This window comes from Canis lupus, chromosome 7 (assembly GCF_011100685.1).
Source record: "Canis lupus familiaris isolate Mischka breed German Shepherd chromosome 7, alternate assembly UU_Cfam_GSD_1.0, whole genome shotgun sequence".
Classification (NCBI taxonomy): Eukaryota; Metazoa; Chordata; class Mammalia; order Carnivora; family Canidae; genus Canis; species Canis lupus.
In genome coordinates, this window is record NC_049228.1 from 27,738,527 (window position 1) to 27,765,918 (window position 27,392).

Consider the following 27,392-nt stretch of genomic DNA (forward strand, 5'->3'; position numbering starts at 1 on the left):
TTTTATTTATTTATTTATTTATTCATGAGAGACACACACACAGAGGCAGAGACATAGCAGAGAGAGAAGCAGGCTCTATGCAGGGAGCCTGATGTGGGACTCCATCCCGGGACTCCAGGATCACAACCTGAGTCTAAGGTTAGACGCTCAACCACTGAGCCACCCAGGCATCCCCTCATTTGCAATTTTAATCAAAGTAATGATATGAATAGCAATATTCATAGTTTTTTCATTTCTTTCTTATAAGCACCACATTTTAATATCTAAGTCATCTTTTTGGTAAATATTAAGAACTTTCCTCCAGAACAAAACAATGATATTAATTCCTCCAAACAATCAAATATGAAGTCTACCAAAACAAAAACAAAAAACACTTCCCCCTTACAAAAAAAGTATTGAAAAGCACATTCTAGGGGTTCAGTGCAAATATTTAATTAAATAATAATTAAAATAAATAAACAAATAATAATTTTTAAAAAAGGAAAATTTGAAGGAATTCACAATCAATTGCCTGACTCATTTTGATATCATGTACAGCATATGAAGGTCTGGAAGGCTATTTGTAGCACACATAATTCAGGAATACTGGTCTTTAAGGTTTAGCTTTCTTCCAAACAGTGTAAAATACCCACCAGTCTAAGTTTGAAGTAACATAGGAACTCCTTAGAGAATTTCACAGGACAATACAGATGCCTGCTCTGTTCTTCATAGAGTGGCAGGGCTTCCCTCAAACTGACAGCCTCTGTAAAATATTTCCCATCTTGTTTCAGTACTTTCACTGAGAGGTCAAGTATCAGTCTGAGAAACTGTGGGATCTTCTTCTGAAGATATGGGGATTGGAACGGTTGTCAAACCATTAATCACATAATCAAACTCTCTCCCTTCTTTGGTTTATCTCTTGGATACTGGAATACAGTTTTCTATTAGAATCTAAGAGCAATCTCCTTTAAGATTGTGTAAGACATCACCACATTTTTTTTTCCATTTGTTTTTATTGAAGTTCGATTTCCCAACATATGGTATAAGCACCCAGTGCTTATCCCATCAAGTGCCCACCTCATTGCCCATCACCCAGTTACCCCAAAGCCCTGCCAACCTCTCCTTCCTCAACCCTTTGTTCCTTTCCCAGTTAGGAGTCTCCCATGGTTTGTCTCCCTCTCTAATTTTTCCCACTCATGTACTTCTTACATTGATCCTTCTGAGCAATCTCTACCATAGTGACCATCTTTGGTTTTGGTTTGACTATTTCATCTAATATGCCCCATTTCTGCCCCCCGGGAATCAGTGCCTCTTTGCCACTTTAGTCTTTTCCCACTGCACAGATGGCCTGGGTATACCCAAATCACTCTCTGCCAGAGTAACATCCCCACTAAGGATGAGGAGATTTCCAAATTGCTTCAATCGTAGGATTTTAATGTTTTCATAAGGTGATTCTCCATCATACACCACTTCATCTATGTCTTACTCAACCAGGTGACCATCAGCGGTGGGCCAGAATCTCTAGATCGCTGCTCCTGGAACCGCTTCACCCGTCCACTACTGTTTTGACTCAATTCTTTCATTCTTTCTTCTGTGTTTTCAAAAGACTTGGTGATAACTCTGAAGGTCTGACAGTATCAATCCATGTAGGTAAATTCTCAAATTAGTAAAGCTGCCATTTTTGTTTATGTAGGTCTCTAAATAACTGTGGTCTTGCCAGGTGTGTACTGACTCCGTCATCCCTCACTCCTGGAAAATGGACTGGCGGCCTTTTGGAATGGTTTCACCATCAGCTTTAGTGTAGAGCTTGAAGTCCATCGTGTATGTGGTCCTAGTGCTCTAGGGTGGCAAAGTCCTTTGTGGTGCCTGAGGGAGGCCGCCGCCAGAGACTGGAGGCTGCATGTCTATCATTTGTTTTTCTTTTCATATGAAAAAAACACAGTATTATAGTTTCATTAATATCCTAATATTTTTCAAACACTCTACCTCCAAGGAATGACTTAAGGTAAATTGATGTTTGGTAATTTTCTCTTCTCTCTGATTTTGTTTCTTTTCATTTGGTGTGGTTTGATTATTTATTGAGTTTAGTTTATGTTTTTTTTTTTCCCCTAAGTGATTTCCTTTTGAAAATAATTTTTTACATGGATATTCTAACTACTTCTTAGCTGTATGAACTTGGCCAAATATTCACTTCTCTTTGCTTCATTTTCTTTGTATGTAAACTGGATGATAGTAATAGACTTGTTTAGAGAATTATGTGAGATAGTGCATGTAAGTCCCTTAGAATAGTGACTAGTCCTTAGTAAATGCTCAATAAATCCAGCCACCATTATTATCACTATTATCATTACATCCTTTTGAAAATAATTCTTACCATTAAATTATTTCTTTCTATAGCTTAATAATATTGTGCCCTTCTTCAATGAATTCTGAATAATTAAGTACCTACAAATTTGGGGAAAATAATTTGGTATAAAATAATTCTCTGATTCACAAACAATTCACTATAGAATTCTTTAAAAATAAATATTCCTGGGCAGCCCCAGTGGCTTAGCAGTTTAGTGCCACCTTTAGCCCAGGGTGCGATCCTGGAGTCTCAGCATCAAGTCCCTCGTCAGGCTCCCTGCATGCAGCCTGCTTCTCCCTCTGCCTGTGTCTCTGCCTCTCTCTCTGTCTCTGTCTCTCATGAATAAATGAATAAAATCCTTTAAAAAATAAATATTCCATATGGCATACCAAAGTGTCTTTGCTTATTAAAATATGTTACTATCAGCCAACATTTCTGGAATACATTCACCATATAAAACATGTTTTCAAAATCCACAACTTTTTGATGAAAGACCTTTTAATTCGAGTTTTATAGGATAATAACAAACACTTTGGGGGCATTACACAAGTCATCTCTAATGCCCATAATATACCTGCTACTCTCTCTATTTTATAGGTGGGAAGACTGAAGCAGTAAGAAACTGAATCACTTGCTTTAGATTTTGCAGCTAGGAGGAGCCAGAATAGGGATTTGAACCCAGGCAGTCCAGATCTAGGGTTAGGTAAGATTTAGCCCCTAAGCTACAATTCCTCTTTCATCCAAAGACAGAGGCTACTCTTTGATTCTCCTTTCTCATGGACAAACCTTTCTAGGTTCTCATAGAATAGTTACGTGTGTGTGTGTGTGTGTGTGTGTGTGCATATGTGTATAACTATATAGACAGTACTTATTTGACTAATATTGCCTCTGGAGAAGAAATGGTAGCTCTGAACAAAATAACTATCCTCTGTTGATTTATTCTGAAATGTAGTATCATTGTCTCAGCTGGGGCTTCAGATTAACTATAAAACTTAATAATTTTACATATCTAATTGTAGTAACTCACATGATCCATCAGAGGATAGTAGCTGGAAGCAATTCTAGTAGACAAAGAGGAATAGGTAACCTTGTTCAGTTTTCCTAAAAGTTTTCGAAGGGTGAGTAAGGCCCAAATTATAACAGTCTTGTCTTTTGAAAAGAAGGCATCTAAGATGGATATTAATAAGCTGCGGACATTTTCTACCTATATATAAAAGAGGAAAATAGTTGGATTTTGGAATGAGGAAACACACACGTCTGAGTTTGGGCAGCGTGCAGTTCTGTGCTCGGCTTCTCTCTCAGAAATCAATTGTCAAGAATTTTGTAAGCTGATTGTTAGAACAGACTTATAGAGAACAAACCGATGGCTACCAGAGGGGAGGTGCGTGGGGGATGGGTGAAACAGGTGAAGGGGATTAAGAGTTCGCTGATCTTGAGGAGCCTTGAGGAATATATAGAATTGTTGAGTCACTACATGGTATGCCTGAAACTAATATAACACTGTAGGTTAACTACACTGGAGTTAAAATGAAAAAGTCACCATTAAAAATAAGTTTTAGAAGTCTAGAAAGAAATAAAACAAAGTAATAAATATTCGAAACTTGTCAGTTCCTATTTCTTTTGCTCCATTTTACTCTTATATACCCTTGTTGTTATTTACATGTATTATATCTGTATCGCAAGAATATTACATAGTAATGCACTACCATGCATCTCTCCCCAGTTCTATGTTTAATGATGTCCCTTTGATAGCTTGAAACCAGCCATGATGAGAATACACCAGAGCAATTAGTATTATTTCCAGACAGCTAGGTGTTAAGCATTCACCAGCACACCACACGCAGTATAATCTCTGAACCAGGTGTTGGTGACGTGTGAACTTGAGAGCCAGGTCATGGCAGTCAATTGCAGATCAGAGACAACAGAATATAAAGCAAGGTGAAAAGGAGACACCAAAGAAGAGAAAAAAAGGATGGAAAGAAAAGAAGTAAAAGAAATAAACAAATACTATTTGCCAAAATAATAGCCAGAGGCCTTCTGTCTGGCTGAAAATTTGTTTTTACCAATAGATAGTATGTGACCTCAACCCAGATCACTGTTGCTCTTTTATTCTCCTACGTAAACTTGACACAGAATCTTCTTTCAGTTGTTAATAACATTGGGAAGAACACTAGACAATGCAATAAATAACTCTTATTACTAAAAGAATGTACACTGACTTCTGTGATTTATTTAAAGCAAGCGGACAATGGCTCATTTCATTCTAAATGCAAAATGGGTGCCCAGTGACAGGCTTTTAGCTTTCAGAAACAATGCTTAATAGATAAACAAGGATTTATTATTAAATTTATTATTAATCCAACAATGATTTATGGAATCAGCATAACTCCATTATGTAAATTATGCTGGGACAGGTGAAATAGGTGATGGGGATTAAGGAGGGCACTAGTGATGAGCATGTGTGATGTATGAAAGTGTTGAATCACTAAATTAGTTTCACCTGAAACTAATATTACACTGTATGCTAATTAATTGGACTTTAAATAAAAGGTTTTAAAAAAAGAATTTATAAGAGAATTATAAAACATGCTTAGATCCAGTCTTCTTGGAAGTCAAGAAGTATTCACATGACTCACTAGGCAAGAGAGTAAGACAGTGGTTCTCAAGTTTGAACTATTAGAATCACCTGGAGGACTTTCAAAAACACAAGTTGGTGGGCCCCATCTCCATGATTTCTGATTCCACAGACCTGGGGTAGGGTCTGACAATTTATATTTTTAGCAAGTTTCTGGGAGATGCTAATACTGCTGGTTCAAGTATCATAGATAGAGAACTATTGTTCTAGAGTATTGTATAAGCAAATGCTCATAGTGGGTGTGGCTCTGAGAAAGATGGGATTGCCAAATCAGAATATTCAGCAGAATTTGATTTGAGCTGATAAAGGAGACAAATGTGAATATGTTTGAGCAGAGGAAGAGCATGCTGTGAGTGGAAGAAAAAGCTTGAGCAAGTGCTCTGGGATAGGAATTAATGTGTCAGATGTGTATGTTGGAGGGGAAATTAACTTATGTGTGTTGTTTAGACTCTAAGCAGAGTTTGTGTAGGGCAATGGCGGTCCGTTCCAGGGGCAATGAATGATTTTCTAGGAAGAATATAAACACACAGTGATTAATCTACTGAATCTACTTACCACACCTTTCATTCAACCAGTTTTCTTTCTTTTTTTTTTTTAAGATTTTATTTATTTATTCATGAGAATACACAGAGAGGAGAGAGAGAGAGAGAGAGCAGAGACACAGGCAGAGGAAGAAGCAGGCCCCATGCAGGGGGCCTGACATGGGACCCGATCCCAGTCTCCAGGATCACGCCCTGGGCTGAAGGCGGCACTAAACCGCTGAGCCACCTGGGCTGCCCTTCAACCAGTTTTTTTATTGATAAAACATCAGGATTTGTAATTGTTTTAGCCTTAGAGAAACTGAGAAATATCAATGTTTTAACAGTAAGGATCTTGAGCACTATCAAATCTCAGATTGCCTTTGATGGTGATGGCATTCACAAATCACACACTCACGTGCCTTATTGATAACTGGCGCCATACTGGCAATTTTCTGAAGGCTCAGCTTGCTAACTGCAGGATTGGGATCATTGACCCAGTTTCTGAAGAGAACCAAAAATTCTTCTGGGAATGGGTCTTTGAAGAAGTTATTCAGAAGCTGAAAGAAGAGAGTCAATATGTTTATAAGCAGAGTAAAGGCCAATGCACAATTTCTGCTTCAGCCATAAAAATTATATGTATCATACCCATATTTCCTGTATTCTCTGGAAGGAGAAGTAGCAGTCATAATAGGAAATACATGCATATATATCTGTATATATCTACAGTTGACCCTTGAACAACACAAGGTTTCAGCTGCATGGGTCCACTTATATGAGGATATTTTATACCACAATATTATAAATGTATTACTCTTCCTCTGATTTTTTAAAGCAACATTTTCTTTTCTCTAGCTTACTTTGTTGTAAGAATACAATATGTAATTCATATAACATACAGAATATGTGTTGTTTATGTTGTTAGTAGTTAGGCTTTGGGGGAGTTAAAAGTTATATGAGGATTTTTGATGGCATGGGAGTCAGTACCCCAACCCCTATTGTTAGCAGTTAAGTATATACTTAAAAATTGTTTTTTTCTCTCCATTGCTGGAAACTTAGTGACTCAATTTAAATTACCTCCTTCTTCCAGAGTATAGTTGGGTGGGTGAGTTCCTTGGCAGTGAATGTTTATGTACTAGAAGGCTATGCCTACTATGGGCCAGGCATTATGCTAGTAAATGGGAATATAGTAGTAAGCAAAACAGTCCCAATTCATAATCTTGTGGGGTTTATAGACTAGCAAGAAAGATTGATACTATACAATGATTCTATACTATACTATACTATACTAATGAAAAGAGAGTTGCTAATTGTGATTAGTACTAGGCAGGGCAGATGGGCCATGATGTGGAGGCCAGGTTATGGAGTTTTAGTCTTTCACAGCTAATACTCAAAATGAAGATGTGATTACTATGAGCTTTTTATGAATCTAGTAACTAGCAGCCAAAATATACATATTTTTAAAATGTCTTAGAAACACAAGTGAAAGTTTTATAAAAAAAAAAGATTTCAATAATTTAAAATATCATGAAGACAGAACAAGTACACAGAAAAATAGAGAGCAAGGAAGCAAAAGTGAGAGGGGAGGACAGATCATATATCCTTTTCAACATTCCAAACAACTTTCACAAAAATTAATCAATAAGTTCCCTAAAGTTATCTTTAGAGAAGATCATAAAAAGATTTTTGAAATCAAAAAAAGATTTTGATCAAAGATAAAAAATCAATAACTTCCCTAAAGCAAATAATTTAAAAAGCACCTTTAAAAAATCATGGTGTTGGGAAGCCCGAGTAGCTCAGCGGTTTAGCACTGCCTTCAGCCCAGGGTATGATCCTGGAGTTCTGGGATTGAGTCCCGCATTGGGCTCCCTGCATGGAGTCTGCTTCTCCCTCTGCCTCTCTCTCTCTGTGTGTCTCTCATGAATAAATAAATGAAATCTTTAAAAAAAAAAAAAAAAAACCATGGTGTATATAATAAAAGAAGAAACCAAAAAGAAAATTTAAGTGGAAAAAGGAGTCTATAAACCCTAACTTAAGAGAATTCTCCTCTATTTTGTAGATCAAAATTATAAATCACAGAGGAAATCAAACATACAAAAAAAATTACTGCAGAACAATAAAAATGAAATAGATGTTTACACTGTGGTTAGAAGTAAATGCATAACTTGACTTTATTTAAAAGTAAATGTTAAAAATGAATAAATTTTTTATTTCCTGAAATTGCAAGAAATAAAACATCATAAGAAATGAGATCATGTTAAAGAAAATTGGTATAAAAAATAATAAAAGTAGAAACAGAGGTTATGGACTTGGGAAACAGAAAAACCATGGAATTTATAAGTCTAATGCCTGTGCTTAGAAAAAGAAAAGCATGCAAATAGACCAATTTTGATCAACATAATACAAAAAAGTAGAAATAAAATGAGCAGTGAGTAAAAGGGTGTGAAAGAGGTTAAAAAGTTTACAAGAATGTTGGATACTTGTCATTTGGATCTTTTGGGGCTGCTTTTCTATATTACAGATGCCAGGACTTTGTCCCAGTCATGAGGCAAAGAAAATTAGATAATTGAAATCGATTAGGAACAATGGAAGACTGATCATCATTGCTATGTTCCTTCCAAATATTATCAAAGTTAGTTTTTTTTGAGTGATCACCATACATCAAAACGTAAAGGCATATTTTCCATTTAGAACTAGTTACTAATCTGTGTGGGTGATAATTTAGTACTATGTGAATATCCTTTTCCAACAATCTTTTACTCAATGGTTTTAAAATCTGTTGATAATATTTTTTATTTAGTTATCACACTGGGACTTGCATGGTAGTGTTCCATGTCTAGCCTTCCCTCTATGTTTACTGGCTGGCATCTGTTTCTTGGTCTCTCTCTCTTCTAGCTCTCCAAATTTGAGTCTCAGCAAGAACTCAAGCATTAAAAATTTTTTTTCCAAACTATTACAATTATTTGCAGTTATCCCTTCTTTTGATACTAAAATTTGGTCAATAGGAGCCCCTTCAACTTGGTTCTCGTGTCCTTTTGACATGACCCATCTATCTCTGAACACCTTTTTGCTTGTGGAAAAACTAGATGTCCTAGGCTTATCTTATATTTTTCTTGCCCTTGAAACGAGCCATTTCTTCGAGGGTACAAGGTTCCTTTTAGCAAGTAATGATATTTGGCAACTATTTAGAAATGAGTATGAGAATGTATTAATTTTTATTGGAATATCATGCCTTCTTGGCCTTTACTTGAACTAAGAGTTATTTTATTTTATTTTTTAGTCATGAGTTATTTTTGACAATGTTGATATATTCAATTCAAATTTAATATATCAGAGTTCATATTAACTTTTTACAGTTTTATGTTTGCCTCATCTTTCTTTTGCTTGGAAAAACTTGGTGCCAATAGTATTAATATATTTGCTTGTCTGCTTTCTGTTATATAAAGCATGCTATAGTCTTAAAATTATGTCATCAATATACAATATCCATAAAACTCCTCAGTAAAAGGGGGGGATTTTTTTGTAGATTTTTTTAATCCTTAGACTATATTTCACTAAGGATATATATAGTCAAAGCACTATGTTCATAAGCTACTTGATATCCTTCACAAATGTGTGTGTGTGTGCGTGTGTGCATGTGTGTGTGTTTATATCTGAGGGAGAGACATAGATAGGGAACCATCCAATTCACTGAAAAAAACACTAAGGTCATAAATACATGGACAAAGGAGAGGTCAGACTATTCACAAAATGGAACTTTAAAGGCCATGGCAAAAATATACAATTCAGCAAAATAATTTGACCAGAGGTAATAATATGTTATCTATTGTTTTTCATACATCAGGATCATATGCCTGGAGAACTTAAGAATTAACAAAAATATTATTATAATTATTATTAGAGCACAAAAAAGTTTGTCCCATTTAAGATAATACAGTTTAATTTTCCTGAACATCCAGCAATAATGAGCTTGAAAATGGAATGAAAAAGGCTATATTTGGGGAACAGTATGGAGATTCCTCAGAAAATTAAAGATAGAAATATCATATGATTCAATATTTTCATTACTGGGCATTTATCTGAAGGAAACAAAAACACTAATTCATTTTTAAAATTTAAATTCAATTAACATATTACTAGTTTCAGAGGTAGAGGTCAGTGATTCATCAGTCTTATATAACACCCAGTGCTCATTACATCACATGCCCTCCTTAATGTCCTGCCCCCCACCCCCTCCCCTCCAGCGACCCTCAGTTTGTTTCCTACAATTTAGTCTCTTATGAATTTATTCCTTCTCTGATTTCATCTTGGTTTATTTTGTTCTCTCTTCCACTATGATCCTCTGGTTTCTTTCTTAAATTCCACATGTGAGTGAAATCATATGATAATTGTCTTTCTCTGACTGACTTATTTTGTTTGCATAATACTCTGGTTCCATCCACACATAGTTGCAAATGTCAAGATTTCATTTTTTGATAGCTGAGTAATATTCCATGTGTACATATATCACACCTTTATCCATTCATCTGTCAATTGACTTCTGGGCTTCCCACAGTTTGGTTATAATGGTCATTGCTATTATAAATATTGGGGTGCAGGTGCCCCTTCAGATCACTGCACTTGTATCTTTGGGGTAAATACCTAGTAGTGCAATTCCTGGATCAAAGGATAGTTCTGTTTTCAGCTTTTTGAGGAACCTCCATACTCTTTTCCAAGGTGGCAGCACCAGCTTGCATTCCCACCAATACATGTACCCTTGTTTATAGCAACATTATTTACAATTGCCAAGATAAGGAAGCAACCCAAGTACTCATCTACAGTTGAAAAGGTAAAGAAATTGTGGTATGCATGTACAGTGGAATATTATTCAGCCATAAAAAGATAAGATCATGTCATTTGCAACAACATGAATGAACCTAGAGGGTATAATGCTGAGTGAAGTCAGACAGAGAAAGACAAATATCATATTTTCACTCATAACTGAAATCTAAAAACCAAAACAAATGAATAAACATAAAGCAAAATCAGATTCATAAATGCAGAGAACAAACCGATGATTGCCAGAAAGAAGAGGGGTAAAGGGATGGGCAAAGTGGGTAAAGGAGAGCGAGAGTTACAAGCTTCCAATTATGGAATGAATAAGTCATGGAAATAAAAGGTACAGCACTGGGAATATAGTCAAGGGTATTGTAATAGTGTTGTACAGTGACAGATGGTAGCTGCACTGGTGGTGAGCACAGCATAATGTATGGAGTTGTTGAATCACTATACTGTATACCTAAAACTACTGTAACATTGTGTGGGAGCTATCCCAACAAAACAAAACAAACATGAAAACCTATACCAATACTGATACGTAATAAAGATAAATTTGAGAACCCCCCCAAAAAGAATACATTTGCAATAACAGTTTAAAATAATATAAACTAATAATCCCCAAATTAATATGTAACATTTATATGAATATGACAAAATATTAAATTAAAAAAAGAAGTGAAAACATAAAAATACCAAACATTCCTGAGAAGCTTATAGCTTTAACTGCAATCATAGTTTCAGTGAAAGGTTTTTTTCTTTTAAACCTGGCAAAATTATTTTAAAATGCGACTAGGAGGATAAACATGTAGGAAAGACTAAAGGTATTTTGAAGAGAGTTGAGGGAAAGGTGCTTTGCAAGGTATTAACATTTTTTTTGCAAACTGCCATAATTCAAGTGTGATACTTCCACTGGAATGAAAAAATAAATGGAACCTAACAGTATACTCAAGGGCAGATCCTAGTGTGGGTGTGTGTTTGCATGTTTGTATATGAAACTAATAATAAAGGTAGTGTCACCAGTGGGTAGTGAATTTAAGGCTTACTAATTAAATGATGCTGGGAGAGGAAGTTAATTATTTAATGAAAACTTTAGTTTCAGTGAAAGACTACGGTGTACCTCATGATATACCATGTAAATGTCATAGGAAACAACATTACATGTAAGAATTCATTAAAAAATGTATAAATATGAATGCATTATAAATGAATATTTATCAACTCTTCGGCCATAGTTGATTTTTTAATGCTAAATTTTTATGAAAAAAGATCACATTCCATAAAAAAAATTAAAAGGCAAACAAAAGACTGGGTACTGATTCTCAACAGGTATTATAAACAAAGGTATAATGTACTTAATATCCTTCACAAATTTCTGTATATGTGTGTGAGAGAGAAAAACACTATAATAAGCAAATGGGCAAAGAAAAGATCAAATTGCTTAGATTATGGAAATCTAATTTATGAATAATTATATTTTTTAAATGTTCAACCTCTCTGAAAATGTAAAAAATTAAGGACAGATCAAATCACCCACAAGACATCACATCTACCTCTCAAACTGAAAGCTCATCAATAGTGGCAAGAGTGCAGTGGGGAGAGGGCTCTTGTGAACTGAATAGGGAGTGCTGGTTGGCTCTACCTTTCAGAAATCAGTCTGGCAATAAAAATCCTTAACCTTGAGAATATTTATGCTCTTTAGTTATTATTTCAGATTCTTGGAATCTATTAGAGCATTAGACTGTATTATCTAAGTGTGGATAGTGTGATATTTCCCTATTAGAGGGAAATAATCTAAAATACTAAAAGAAAGAAGATTTAGGCACAAAGATGTAAACTCTACTATTACTTATATCAGTAGAAAACTAGAAAAAACACATCTAAATACATGGCATAAGCATCGATAGTACTATGTTGACTATTGCTGGCTAACAAGACTAAACTAAGGTAAAATACATAGGTTGTGTGCTTAGAACATCTAAAGACCAAGTGAGGGGATCTCTGGGTGGCTCAGCGGTTTGGTGCCTGTCTTTCGCCAGGGAGTGATCCTGGAGTCCCAGGATGGAGTCCCGTGTAGGGCTCCAGGCATGGAGCCTACTTCTCCCTCTGCCTGTTTCTCTGCCTCTCTCTCTCTCTCTCTGTCTATCATGAATAAATAAGTAAAATCTTTAAAAAAATATATTAAAAAAAAAAGGCCAAGTGACCTTATGGAGAACTGAGCCATTGAGGATTGCCCAGATGCTCCATTTAGAGAAAGTAGTGGAACAAGGTGGTCATTGCTCAGTTCTTAGAAGGACAGGTATGCCACTCTTCAAGAGCAGGAAGCACTACATTCATGTTAAGAGAGGCAATTAGGGTTCATTAAACATCATCTGTCACAGTAATAATGCCTATGTAAATCTTATGTCCTTTGTAAATTCTTTTGAATGTATCATTTTATGGGAGCAATTATGTATGTCATATTAAGACCTGTTTAATGTTTGTATATAGTTAAAGGACAATATAATGAAAAAATAGTGCATAACATAATAAAAATAATGAGAGATTCAAATGGATTAGGCAGGGTTGGAAACATTAGTGATTTGCTAGTGCAGATATTGGTTAAACTAAGTTATGTATCTTTCTGAAAACTCTAGAAGTAAGTAGTGTAGTGAATGGGTCAGTCTTTTATAGTTTATTAGCTGTTTCACTGACTACGATGTTTCAAATTATGCCAAATTTTTTAGAATATTTGGCATGGCACTTTAGATTGATACTTTATGATATATTACCTCTATGGAAACATTCATATTTGACTCAGAGAATTTCAACTTATAAAACTTTCTACATTCCTTATGTAAGGAAAAGGACTTCCTCAATTTGCTTGGCTCTAGTATAGCATTCTAATATATGGTGTAATATTCATATAAACATTACTGTAGTTCTATATCTTAATTTTACTCCATTATTTGGACCATTCCTTTTTCTTCCCCTAGTCTGATATATATCATTCAGATCCCAGATGTTACCTATTATCTTTAAGTAAACTTTAGGTACACTTGGAGTATTCCTTGATTTATTTTAACAAGCATGCAGATATATATGAACTGGTATTAAATAATTAGTGTTTGTGCAAATCCACATCCAGGACATGACAAAAGTTATTTTTAATTTTCTCAACTCTTGATAATATTAAGAGAGGGAGATAAATGATTGGAGGGTGGACTTAAGTTTGGATAAGGAATGAGAACCTGGTTGTTTGCAGTCTTCCAATAAAACTCACTTCAGTGAAGAATATTACTATGATGACACTGTCTTCTGACCGTCTAGGACCTTCCACTGAGAGCTTGTAGAGATAATGCAAGGTCTCTGGAAACTGTGGGAAGTTATAGTCACTGAGAGTTCTGTAAAGGAGAATAAGGCACTGTATTAGCAAAGAAGATAAAAGATCTTCCTGCATTAGCAGCTGCTAATGGTCGTAAAGAGAGAATCATTATCCTCATATTTTGTACCACCCAGATAAATAGATATTTTCTAATATTCCCTAATTCAAGGTAAACTGTTGCCCCATTCTGATTCTATTCAGACTCCAGACTCTATTATATAGACTTGGATCACTGATTATATCTCTTTCCTTAATATCACTCCTCTCTCCTATCTTTCCTTTCCTGTGCTCCACAACAGAATGCCTTGTAATACCATAAGCTCCTGCCTGACCAAGGAGAGAAAATAAATAGTGCAAAATAAATATCTTGGCAATCCAAGATGGCTGCATAGATCACCATCATGGTTTTAGACCAAGTCTTTCCTTTGAATGATATAATGGAAAAGAGGGTTTGGGACTATCCTATGTTACTCAGGAGAATTAATGAGTTCTGATTCCTAAGCCACTCTGGGCAATGGCCAGTCTCACAGTTGTCCTGACATGCTGGCCTGGATCAGATGCCTAGTGGCAGGACTGGAAAAGCTGATGTGACAGATTTCATTTTAAGACTCTAGGTTGGTATTTTAAACCAATGCTTCTCAGATTTTAATGTGTGTACAAATTACCCAGGGATCTTGCTAAAGTACAGATTCTGATTCAGTGGGACTGGAGTGGGCCATGAGATTCTATTTGCCTTCTATTTTTACCTTCTAGATGATGTTGTTACTGCTGGTCTGAGGACCACATTTTAAGTAAGAAGATCCAAAGGTACTAAGGATATTGTGACTCTTAACTAGTGGCCATTTGTGGGGTGCAGATGTACCATACTTTTATAAAATAAGATGTTCCTGAAATCTGTGTGCGAGTTAGTTGCCACTTGAAATGCATGAGGGGCCCAGAGACCATATAGACTGTACTTCCTGCATTGGTCATAACTTCAAATGGCCTATTATGTTGTCAAGTCTGTGTATCTCGATTCTTCATCAGAAAATCTAATCCCAGGCAGCCCGGGTGGCTCAGCGGTTTAGGGCTGCCTTCAGCCCAGGGCGTGATCCTGGAGACCTGGGATCGGGTCCCATGTCAGGCTCCCTGCGTGGAGCCTGCTTCTCCCTCTGCCTGTTTCTCTCCCTCTCTCTCTCTCTCTCTCTGTGTGTGTCTCTCATGAATAAATAAATAAAATCTTAAAAAAAAAAAAAAGAAAATCTAATCCCTATAATCAGAAACTTGCCATTTGGTAAGGAGTTAACTAGAAAAACAAACAAACAAATCTTTTCTACTACAAGAAAAATAAAAGTTCTCTTTCAATATACTTTTCAAATTTATTTGTCTCATTGCAAACAGATTTTTACTGAACCTCTTTAAAGCGGGAACACATCTATAACTGTCTGATACCTACAAAGCAGGAATAAGCTAAAAGCAGAGGAAAGAAAAAGCAGATTTACCTCTAGTTCTCCATATTTGAAAGAGAAACCTGTTCTTTGGAGGGAGGAAAATTGGGCATCTGTATCAAGTAGGAGGACAAAGAAAGAGAAAACTATCCCAGTAAGTAATAAATCCCTAAAATAAGGGAAGAACTAGAAATCAAATGGCAATTCAGATCATTAGAAGAGAGAGGGAAGTTGGCGTGGATATTGACTGTGTTCACACATGGCTCAAGAAAATTGGAGAAGGTGAGACAGAGACAGTGAACCCCATGCAGAGCCCCTCTTCTTACTTGGCAACAAGATAAACCCTGTGATGGTGAGACAGCACTTGGGAAAACTGGTTCCAGCAGTTCTTTTTCTTTAGAGCCATATCCACCTTTTGCAGTCCAGAACAATTCAGCAGAACTCTCAGGGCATCCCGTGCATAGCTAAGGCCCCAAAGAAGAGCAGAGTCACACTTGACAGTGGCCTTTATGTCACTAAGTACGTGAGACCTGACTTTTCATTTCATCTTGGGCAGGATGCTGGTTTTGGGGAAGGGAATGTTTCAAAGGAAAACAACTTTCAGTGCTCTTCATCTTCCCTGGTCAACAATACATAGGATTTAGGGTTCAACTGAAATGGTACCGTGTAAAACCTAAGATTAATCATTGATCAGCTTATTAGTTTATAAGCATAAAGCTTATTAAAAGATGTTAAATGATGTGATAATTTGCTAAAAGTGCCTGCTGCTTTTCTTTTTTTGGATGCTTTAAATAAATAGATATATTCTCATCTGTGTGGGATGATTTGATGTGTGTCTACTTGAAAGACAGAGAATGGATTAAATATCTTAATGGTATGGATTGTGCTTTGGAGTTCTGCTCGGCTTAGAAGTCCACCCCTGATGTAGGCAAATAGCAGGCAGTGGGTCCAGATTTCTCCGGAGGACAGCAAAGCTAACTATACTGTTTTGGGTGAAAGGAGAGAGCTGAATCTTGCCTTATGTGGACAGATTGACTGTGTGCCATCTTAAGCCCACAGATTACATCATCAACCACAAAACAACTTTGAAGTTCCCAGAGGACATTTGTAAACATTATTTTAATCTCTCACATACAATTACCCAGAGAAATCACTGTCAGACAGTAGGTGGCAGAGCTAGCATGTGTCTGGCTTTGGATCTAATGCTCCGGCCAGCTCTCTCTCCCCGTAGTAGCCTCCCTCTGGCAAGAATAAACCATGTTCTGTGGGAGTGGTTCTTTGTACACTCTGCACACTCTCAGGGAAGGTCCTAGCTAACTTGTTGCTACTTAGGGGTTCTAAAGGCCTTTCACCCTTCAGAGGAAAGATAACTGTAATAAACGAATGCATTGCATATAATTATAAAGAGTTCCACATGAAGCCAAGGGACTAGAAATAGTTGACAGCTAGAAGCTTATTTCTTATTGAAATTAAAATAACTGATATGATCTCACAACAGCCTGTCCTTAATCATCAGTCTCAGGTCACTGCTGTAGAAGAGTTGAAGCATGAGAGCCATCAAGAGCTGGGGGAAAAACTCGGCCACCGCTCTCTTGTAAGAACTAATAGGCAGCAATGTGCACAGAGCCTGGGATGCCTATAAGAGAAGGAAAAAGAAGTCAATAAAGGAGCCACCTGTCTCTAAACCCTGTCAGCCTTAGTGAAATGGGGAAGGAGGAACTGCAACCCCTTTGCAATTCCTCCTGGAAGGAAGCCTCTAGTGTGAATGTGTATTCATTCATTCTGTAACCGCTACTAAGTCCATTTTGAACCAGGAACAGTGCCCAGTATTCTATGGCAATAAGCTCCCAAAGCACTATCAACAACTCTTGGCTGCCAAACCAGTGGGAAGCCAGCTGGTTCTAAAGGACAGTATACATCCCAATGTCCCCTTCATATGTGGCCATGAAGAATAGTCCTACCACTAACCCAGGTCCTCCCTATGCTTGAACAATTCAGGCCAGTGAGATATTTAAGAGGAGGCAGGCTAGATCACTAACAATCATTTGGTCCACTGACCACTTCAATACCCACCCACCACATCAGAGAAACACATCCGACCACCTCACATTTGTGGAACACTACCCATTTTCTTCCTATTATATCTCTGTAAGACTAGAATTTACTTCCAGAAGCAGTGATTTTAGTCCTCAGGAAATATGAAATGGTGGGCACAAATGACAATAGGCCTTCACATGCCTATGAAAGTCTGTAAGGTCCATCTGGTGGCTACTCTCTGACACCATCTCTGAACTTCCATCCTTGTTCCGTTCTCTTCTTTTGGTTTCCTTGTAGTCGCTGATGTAGCAGGCAAGTTCCCATCATTGCAGAGCTTTTGTCCTTCTCTCTGTCTGGAACTCTCTTGCCCAGATATTTGCAAGGACCACTCCTTTATTCTCTGACTGGATGTTGCCTCAGCAGAAAGGCCTTCCTTGACCAACTTTCCTAAATCCTCCCTGCCACTTCCTTTTCTCCACATCACTTTATGTCACTTCTCAGCTTTATATCATCTGACACATGACACATTTTTTGTTTGTTTGTTTATTGTGTCTTTTACCAGAATGTAAGCTTTCTGATCAGGGTATGGCATATAGTAGGCACTCAATAAGTATGAATGAATGAAAGCAATAAGAATGAATGGATGAAAGCAGAACAGTGTCAAGAAATATGACTGATTCTGTGGGTAGATAGGGGTTTTCATGATCAGAAAAACACCAGGACAGAGAAACACTCATGGTATTACTTACCGCTACAGGCATCATATTAGTAGTATCTAGGGAGAAACGTCTTCTTTCCATTAGGCTGTCCTGCATTTCTCCAGGCTTTCCTTTCAGTATCAACAAGATTGTCTTCAGCACATGAGGGGCCATCCTTGACTCAGAGCCTGCTGCCTGCCACATCAGTAGCAAAGTGCTGCAAACACAGCCCCCGCACCCCCCCCCCCCACACACACACATAGTGAGAATCAGGTTATTAATTTCCTACTTATACTGTGTTGTGAATTGGGAAAAGTCTTGATTTTACATGTTTATGTAGCACAGAAATTGCAGACAAGTCTAAACCAAACTGATATGCTCATTTCCAAATAATCCCATTAATCTCTTGTCCTTGAAAACAGAGGAAGAATTTAGATGAGATCTTACAGAAAATACAGTCTGCAAGTCTGCAAGTTCATTTCTTAGCACATTTAAATATCTGTCCAGGTCACTGTCAAGAATGGGTAAGTTTTCTCCATTCCAAGCTCTGATCTTCCCACCTTGTGACCTTGTTCATCAAGGAATAATAAAATATTTAAAAACTGGTATAGAAATACAGATTAATATATAAATACATATATCAACTTAAAAAAACCAAATAGGTAGAAATACTAAGCAAAAAATTATATAAATTTAAAAATTAGAAAATTAATTTAAATTGAACTCAGAGGAGTGGTCCCTTTTGTGAACTGTCACACATTTAATTAGTGACACTGATGTTACTAGAATCCTGGCTTCTCAACCTCCAGTCCCCTAGCTCCTTTCTGGCCACTGTTTGGGACTTTTTTTTTTTTTTTTTTTTTTTTTTTGTGCTCATCTTAAAAACTGCTAGACACCTTTGTGTGGGTAAATTCCCGATACCTTATTAATCTGTGCTGGGTTCTGAGCCCTATTTTATAGTGTCTCTGCATTTAGGTTCCTAAGGGAGGCCTGGTCCTCTGGGACACAGACATACCAGGTCTTCAGAACCCATTACCCCACTGCTCCTGCCTTTTCGGCTCAACTTTAGAACTATGCTTAGAACCACATGGACATCAAGTCTCATATACCCTGTCTCATTCCTTTACCTCTTGATCATACCTGTTAGCTGATCAGACAGTCTCTCCGTTTCTCTGATTTAGCTCAACTGCAAATCCTAGTCTTTTAGTCTACCTCAAACCTCACCTACTATTGCAGAGGATCTGCTGATGACTATTTTAATTTAACTCTAATTGTGCTTGCTTTCTATACCTCCTCATTTCATATTGTTTATATTGAATTCACTGGCAACTTTAATCCATGGGCCATTCTCTCTCAAAAAAATGCTTGAAGGCTGGTAATATTTTACATACAATGGGTGCTTAATTCCTGAATGAGAAAACACTGAGTCTTATAAAGATTTTTAATTTTGGAATTTTCTGAGTAGTAAAATGCTTTGTATTTGTGAGCCTCCCAAATTAATATAAGCTTTCAGTTGGAAAAAAAGGTCAGTCACATAATTGGTTTAACATTTTATGGGTTTTGATATGCCTTTACAGATGTTAACTTATATAATTGCTTTATAGATAAAGAATTTTTCTCATCTCACAGACAAACTGAGGACCAAGGTGTTTAGAAATTTGTGTGGCTGAGAAGGAATTCAGACCCATTTGTTTTCAAAGCCTGAATCTTTTTCTTAATGTAATTTCCTTCCTTTTATACTGTTAATAGTAGAGAAGTATTACCTTCCTTCTCAAGGTACAAATGATAGAAATGAAGTGCTGTCATTTACTACCCTCTTCTAATGTGAGTTAGGCTCATACTGTCCCTTAAGCTCACATTGGTATTCTTTTCTCCTTAATATTTTCTGTGATCCTGGATCATGAATTTCAGATAAATAGCTAAGGAACAGCTACTTCTAATGTTTCATTATTTTGTTGGTGGATAGAAATACCTTACATCTGTTTTTTATAAATGAGAAAAAAGCACTATAAATTTTATCACTTATGGCAAAAAATCCATCATTACTTTGAGGAGAGGCTTGTTCCTATGGAATATGCAGTAGAACACAATTTAAAGTATCACATAAATAATAGTGACCATGATCATTTGTCAGTGGTGTTTACTCTGTGTAGGTGTTGTATGAGAATATAAATAAAATGCATGATGTTATTTAAACTTTATGATCATCCTATGTTGTACAAAAATAGACATCCTTTTTCAGAAAAAAAGAAGTGACCCTAACTCTTTCCAGCTCTGTCATATTCTGGAGACCCTTGTGGAAGGTGTAAGGGTGTCTTACTTGTCTGCTGGGATTGGGTAATCCATAAGTTGAAAGATAACCTTCTTCGGTGAAGAACGTATCAACAAGGTGATGACCCGCAACAAAGTATGCCTCATGACATGAGAAGAATGTTCACACAATTGCTTATAAATAGCATCCACAATCTTAGACACCTGGAAAAATAATTTCAGAGTCTTTTGTTCCATGGCCACCTCTAAACCAAGGATTTCTTGGATCTAAGAATTCAGCCCTCCTCAGAATGGCCAAGGCAGCAATTAACACACAAATAAGCACTAGAGGAAAGCATATTTATATGTATGACTACACAATGTAAAATATTTGTTTTGATGAGAAGTAAGCCTATGCATTTATTGATATTGGGAAAATACCCAGTTTTTTAAAAAAAATTATTTGGGGAAGGTAGACTTCATTATATAAGACATAAAAGCTCGGTATAGAGAACATGTATAATTCAAATCCTTTAAGAAGGAAGTCAAAATTATGGAGCAGAATAACAATGGAATTTCGAAAAACCTTTCTGAAAGTTAAAGAAGACTTGAATCTACATATGGAATGGTTAAACTATGTGTTGGAAGAATGGTCCAGAATGGTAAACGCTGGGTCACATACTCTTGCAAATTCTAGTCATAGGCCCTATGTCAGTTTTATTTTTTCCCCTTTATATTCATTCTTGAACAAGGAGATTACTAGCCAGACCTGAAATTTGTCTCAAATTAGTGGCTATATATTTAACATTCATCTAACCAGATAACTTCACTATTTTGAAAATATTCCTCAGAGATCATAAGCTGAAATGTTGGTTGATATAATTTACATTCAATTGCAATTGTCTCATATACAGTTAGTTATCTAGACCAACCCCCAACTCCAAGCAAAAAAAATAAAATAAAATAACTGAAGTGTTAAGAGTGCAGGACATTCCTTGTGCTGCATATGCTCCAAGGTGAACACAAAATTGTGGACATTAAACATTGTTCTTCTCCATTGACTTTTTAACTATGGGTTTAGAGCTCTTTCTTCTTATCCTCTTTTCTTTTCCATGCAGCATGTCCCAAAACAAGCCAACTATGTTACTGTACACTCAAGTACAGCAATTATGATCTGCTTTAATTCCTAAAAGAAGACTTGCTGTGTTAGATTTATTTAGAGATTATAAGCCCATATACTATATATGCAATTTAGGTTTTGTTTTCAGGGATAATTTTAACCATGAACAATTTTCCATTATAACTGATTTTATTTTATTAAAAAATATCTTATTTATTTAGTTTTAGAGAGAGAGAGAGTGATGTGAGCAGGAGGAGGAACAGTGGGGGAAGGAAGGAGGGGCAAGAATCTCAAACAGACTCCACACTGAGTGAGAAGCTCTGTGTGGCTGGATCTCACAGATTCCAGATCACGACCTGAGCCAAAACCAAGAGTGGACCCTTAACCAATTGAGCCACTCAGACACCCCCCTTTTATACCTGATTTTAGAATCCAATCCAGTTTAAGACAAGAATCCACTGTATTCAGTACTTCAGTTGTTTGTGGGAGCTGAGGTGGAGTAAAAGTTGCTGAATTTCCATCTTCATTCAGTTGCTTTCTCTGTATTCAATAATTTTACTGTGCAGAGGCTAGTTTTACACATCTAGCTTTCTGTCAGGCTTCTCTTCCTCTCTACAGCCTTCATCCAGCCTCTCTTTCTCAATAGATGAGAGAACTTGAATTGGTCAAGAAATAGACTGTTGCCTTCCAGCTTCTCCCTGGGTCGTGCTTGCCTTTGGGAATCCTCCCATCTGTAGCCTCATTGGGAGGTCTATAGAAAGCTTTACTTCCTCTTTCCTGCTCTGTGAATTTGAGTATAAGCTCTTATTTTATTTTCAATTACATAACACTGTGTGTCAGGACTGGGATCTGGGAGTTCAGCCCAACCCCATCAGGGCTGGTTTCATGAGTATGTGATCTCTACATTTGCACAGGGTTCTGCACTCAGAAGGTTCAAAGCTTTGCTGTCGCCATCTTCAAATTTTTATCTTTGAGCTTGTGTTTGGTAAGTGAAGCCCAATGGGACAATGGAGCATGTATATGAGCAGGCATCAGCTGTAATTCCTGTGTGTAGCCCCATTCACATGCAGCACTCATTAAGTGCACATGGAAGTGCACAGAATTCCAGTGGACCCATGAGCATAGGAGTCAGAGGGACTTCAAAGTGAGTATAAGATAAGCATTTATTGAACCCTCAACCATCTAAGTGGAAAATGATGACTCATCGATAAACTGAGGATAGAAGGTGTTAATAGAATGTGTGAATGACAAGAAGTAAAATAAAAACAATTTAGTTTTGTGTAGTGTTTCTGTTCTTTTGGTAAGAAGAAAAACATATTCCTGTGTGAGCTATGAAATGTAAGTTGCATTATTTTGTTGAATTAAATGCTCATATTTATATGTATAACTTAGAAAGACATTAAATAGAAAATAAAAATGCTGTGACAAATTGAAAGAGACTGTAGAGGAAAAGGAAATATCTTTCATATGTTTGTATATTTAATGGCACTTTTTCCCTATGTTTTGAACAGGAAGCCCTATATTCATTTGCACTTGGCCCCACAAATTATGTAGCCAGCACTACAGCAAGCTGAGGGTCCTTGAAAACTTCCCTTAGTCATTACACAAAAGATTTCAATTATAACTATACTAGTTTACTGTCACTAATGTATTCTTTAAAAAAAAAAAACAGTTGCAAATGTATCAAGGTACTATGATTTGGTATGATTGGTAGGTCGTAGTTCATGACATAATTTTCTAAACTTTTCTGCATGCTTGAAATATTTCACAAAAAAGCGCCTCATTTGATTAAAGTAACATAATGAACAATAGCAAGAAATAAAAAAGAAAAGAAATAGGCCTATAACAAAAGCAACAGGAACACTTTAGAGAATAAAATCTGTGTTCCCTTGCTCATTGTCAAGTATCTTACCATGGTGACCTTATGGGCATGATATTCCAGAGTCATTTTCAGCATGGTTGACGCCTCGAATGCAGTTACACAATTGGATGAAGAGAGTCTCATCAGGAGACTCCACACAAAGTCAGTCAGCAAGGATGGCTTTAGGGTTTGTCCTACATACTGAAACCAAAAGGGGAGAACCATGACTTCAGGCCTTACCTACAACAACATGAGAAAGACAACTAAATTCAACCATCCTGGAGGAAGCTCCAGGGCCAGGTAGGACCACAAGATTTTTATGGGCCTTAGGCATCTTTGCTGTTATGGCCCACTTCCTCCATTCAAAAATGTTAAATATCACATTTTACAACTGTATTGTTACTGAGATGGCTATAATTCAAGTAGAATTACATCTACTTTTTTCTTCTGATTTTTAAGGCAGTTAGAACATTTTTATCTGAATAAGTCAGCTTTGGGGCCAGGCTAGGAAACAAATGAAGAATCATGGTATTACAATTAAAAGAACCTTGTTAAAAAAATATAAATAAATAAAATAAATAAATAAATAAACATAAATAAATAAATAAATAAATAAAAGGAACCTTGTAATATTGATTTTACACCAATTCAGCTGTTTGAATAAAATAAAAAAATAAAAGAGGAATACCCATAGACCATAAAATATGAACAAAATTGCATGATTATGGATCTCTCAGTTAATAGAGATGAATGAGTAACATTCTTTCCTTTAATATACATGAATATATATGTATACATTACATTTATATTATAAACACATACAGACTCAGACACATAAGTCATTTCCCCAAGTATAGAAGGTACTCAATCTTGCCAATGAAAGCTTATCTACATCTTTATTAAAAGGATAGAGCATAGCTCCTTTTGGTCAATAGTGCAGGTCTGAGTGAGAATGGGTGGCCACCAGGCTCCTTCCTATTGGGCAGGGGGGTAAAAGGTGGTATTCTTGGAATGCTATGGAAGAAAGCTAAAGGAAAGTCACTAGGGGCTTGGTGAGGTGGATTGAGTATCACAAATAGCTTGCCTTTCTTTAAGGAAGACGGATTTAATTATATGATATGTTGAATTTAAAAAAACACTGAAATGGGGGAATATTCTATTTAACTATTTGTTTATTTAATAAAATTACTTTAATGTCTATTTAAAAGTTGTAGAAGAAGCAATTTCTAGTGAAAATTAGAACTACCGTTAGAAGTTTCTGTCATGTGAAGGTACAGGTATGACAGTAGACTACATCAAATGACAGGGATTGCCTATAAAATGTGATCTATGGGTAACTCTTTGGAAATATACCAATCCCATGGGACCAGCTAGCTTCTTTAGCAAGCACCCATACTTCCTTTTGTTTCTTGCTATTTTTTTCATTATTACATATTCTTGATGCTACTCATTGTAGTGGCTGCATGATATAGTATTAACTTGATATTCCACAATTAATCATCTATTTTTCTGTTTTACACACAGTTTTTTAAAAAAATAAATCATACATCTGGGAAGAGTCTCTTCTCATAAAAATATATATTATTTTGAGTTTTTTCCTTTCTATAAATTTCCATGAGTGAGATTAGTAGTTTATTTGGTATAAACACTTTTTTTTGGTTTAGTCTGTGATACTTTTTTTTTCAGTTTTGTTTATTTATTCATGAGAGACACACAGAAACAGAGACATAGGCAGAGGGAGAAGCAGACTTGCTGCAGGGAGTCTGATGTGGGACTGGATCTCAGGATCTGGGGATCACAACCTGAGACAAAGGTGGATGTTCAACCACCGAGCCACCCAGGCATCCCTAGGACATTGAGACAATGTCCTTTCTTATAACTGGTCACTATATAAAAGAACAGTCTCTTAATCTGTAAATTGCTTTTTAAAAAAAAATTCCATCTTTTCATTTCATGGTGTTTTGTTTCTAGCCCTCTTGGCTAAAAACCTTGATGCTTATCCTCCTATTTGTATCCTTTGGACTTTGTCTTTGGCTATGGTCTTCTTGGTTCTTACAAGATTCTTACTACAATCTTGTATCCTCAACCCACCTGTTCCAATTTACCTCTGAAAATCCCAATTTCAGGGTTTTCCAGCTATTGGTCTTGCAAACAGGGCCAAGACTGGCCTGCTTTGGTCTCACAAGTGGCAACTAAATAGCAGGTCATGAATGCAAGGACCCAGGGCCCCCTCCTCAAGTCCCAGGATTTCCAAATCCAAAGGACATTAAACTCAGAAAAGGCAGAACACCAACTTGAAATTGGTGGTAGCTAGCCTCATGAACCATTTGGAAGGCGCTCTAAGGAGGCATCCAGTCCTCCACTCACTAGCTCAATCATGGCGCTCAGGATTCCAATTCCAGGCACTGGAGTGGAGGATGGAAGGATGGAAGGATGTAGAACAATTTTCTAGTATACCTAGATGGATGCTTGTTTTTTCTATGTAAATGGACAATTTCATAGTCAACCAGGCTCGTTATTTTTGAGGGGAGATGGGTAAGAAAAAATGCTTGATTTTGGAAAAATGCACTATCATGTAGACGTGTATTTAAGACACCTGCAGTATTTTTGACCATATAATGTCAGATGTATCACTTCTACATCTTCTCAGCCTTCCATAATTCTATCTCAGCCATGGGAGAAGACACTGCTTTATGTTTGTAATTTTAGGAGGAACCATAAGACTCTCCCACGCTAGCCTGAAGGGCTTCCCAGCAGCTCTGGTGAGCTATTGGCTCAATACGTGTGGCTAGAAGGCCATTTGTTGGGACAGCCCAACCTAGGCTGCAGAGCTGGGTGATCTTTCAAGCATATGGATACTTTGAAGAAAGTGAGAGAGTATACAGAACCTCATGGTATTCCCCAGGGTTGGATCAATGTAAAAACTATTTACTTGCTACTGAGATTTATCATTTTAACTTAAATTCTTTTTAATTTAATGGGTTTTTAAAAACAAAATCTAAAGCAGATTATTTTGATGTTTGCTGAGTAAATTATAATACTATTGAAAAGCCTGTTAATTGGTGACTTTATTAAGTTTGCTACATAACCAGAAGTTTCCCTTCTTTAGTGGATATTTATTAATCAAACAAAAAGAAGTATAAAACTAGAAAACACTTCTATCATTTGCATTCTGTAAGGATTCCATAAAATAATATAAATTGCAATATTCAGGAATAACAGGCATTATTCTTATTCATAGAGATGAAAATCAAGAAGCCAAATACTCTACATATTACTTACTCTGTGCTTCACTGAACTTTACAAACATGGAAAAAATTTATTAAAAATATAGACTGATGAAATAAGTTGCCACTAAAAGTAATAATACACATGAAATAAAAGCCATAGGATAAAGTAGGGGGCAAGTTACCTGGGTAATTTTAGTTTTGTCTTGTTGCAAGTCCATTAGTAGGAATTCTGTATCAGAGGGAACAGGTAGGAGGCCATGATTTCCAGAATTACACATTGTAGATTTAATTTCTTCAATATCTGCTTATTAAGAAAAAGAGTTTAAGGTTCTTATTTGATCATTAGTTCCTTCTATGACATTGCTATTTCCAATTTCTCCTTCCTACCCAATTCTGGAGATCTAAAGTGTTCTGAACATTTAACTCTCTGTTAATAGTTTAATCACATCGAATAAAGTGTTTAAATGAGGCCTCTGTGGAATACAAATGAAAGACATAGATAATTTTAACATGTTGAGCATGTATTGAATACATTTAGTCCATCAAATGCATCACTGAGTGACTGGGAAGGCTGTCATTACATTGGAGTGTTTATTGGTAGAAGAATAGACTTGGAGGTATTTTGCAAAGAGTTGAAGTTATATATCAGGAAAGCCAGAAGCTCTCAATGAAAACTTCAGGGGCATATGTCTTTAATTCCGGAGAAGGTGAATTTCAATAATTTCATTTGTTTGTTAACAGCTCTGTAGAGATTTGACAGTTTATTTAAAATGTACAATTTGGTAAGTTTTTATATATGTATATACCAATGAAAACATTACTGCAATAAAAAATAAATAAATAAAAAATAAGAAAGCCCAATCATATTCATTCCCTTCTTCACACCTGCTCCCTTGTACCCACCCCTGATCTAAAGGCAACCACAGATCTGCTTTCTGTTATCAGCTTTGTCAAGTTTGTATTTCCTATTTTATTTTTTTTAATTTCCTATTTTCTAATTTTATATAAGTGGATTCATATAGCATGTACTCCTCTGTTGTTTGGCATTTTTCCCTCAGCAGAATTATTTTGTGATTCACCCAAGTTGTATGTATCAACAGTTCATTCCTGT

General features: G+C 36.3%; 1 protein-coding gene and 1 pseudogene across 7 annotated transcripts in view; both read right to left on the bottom strand.

Moving 5' to 3' along the window:
* The window catches only part of MROH9 (maestro heat like repeat family member 9), a 99,330-nt gene that overhangs the window by 10,227 nt on the left and 61,711 nt on the right, over positions 1–27,392 (bottom strand). For 4 of the 7 annotated variants that reach the window (XM_038542566.1, XM_038542565.1, XM_038542562.1 and 1 more), the window contains 9 exons: positions 26,464–26,585; positions 23,103–23,252; positions 20,141–20,295; positions 17,872–18,037; positions 16,579–16,721; positions 15,412–15,549; positions 13,557–13,677; positions 5,902–6,039; positions 3,354–3,530 (listed from right to left, as the gene is read on the bottom strand). In XM_038542566.1, the coding sequence (XP_038398494.1) occupies positions 3,354–3,530; positions 5,902–6,039; positions 13,557–13,677; positions 15,412–15,549; positions 16,579–16,721; positions 17,872–18,037; positions 20,141–20,295; positions 23,103–23,252; positions 26,464–26,585 (1,310 nt within the window). The remainder of the gene's footprint in view (positions 1–3,353; positions 3,531–5,901; positions 6,040–13,556; positions 13,678–15,411; positions 15,550–16,578; positions 16,722–17,871; positions 18,038–20,140; positions 20,296–23,102; positions 23,253–26,463; positions 26,586–27,392) is intronic. The other 3 variants (XM_038542568.1, XM_038542567.1, XM_038542563.1) reach the window with 2 other exon arrangements.
* LOC102156169 lies at positions 636–1,948 on the bottom strand (annotated as a pseudogene).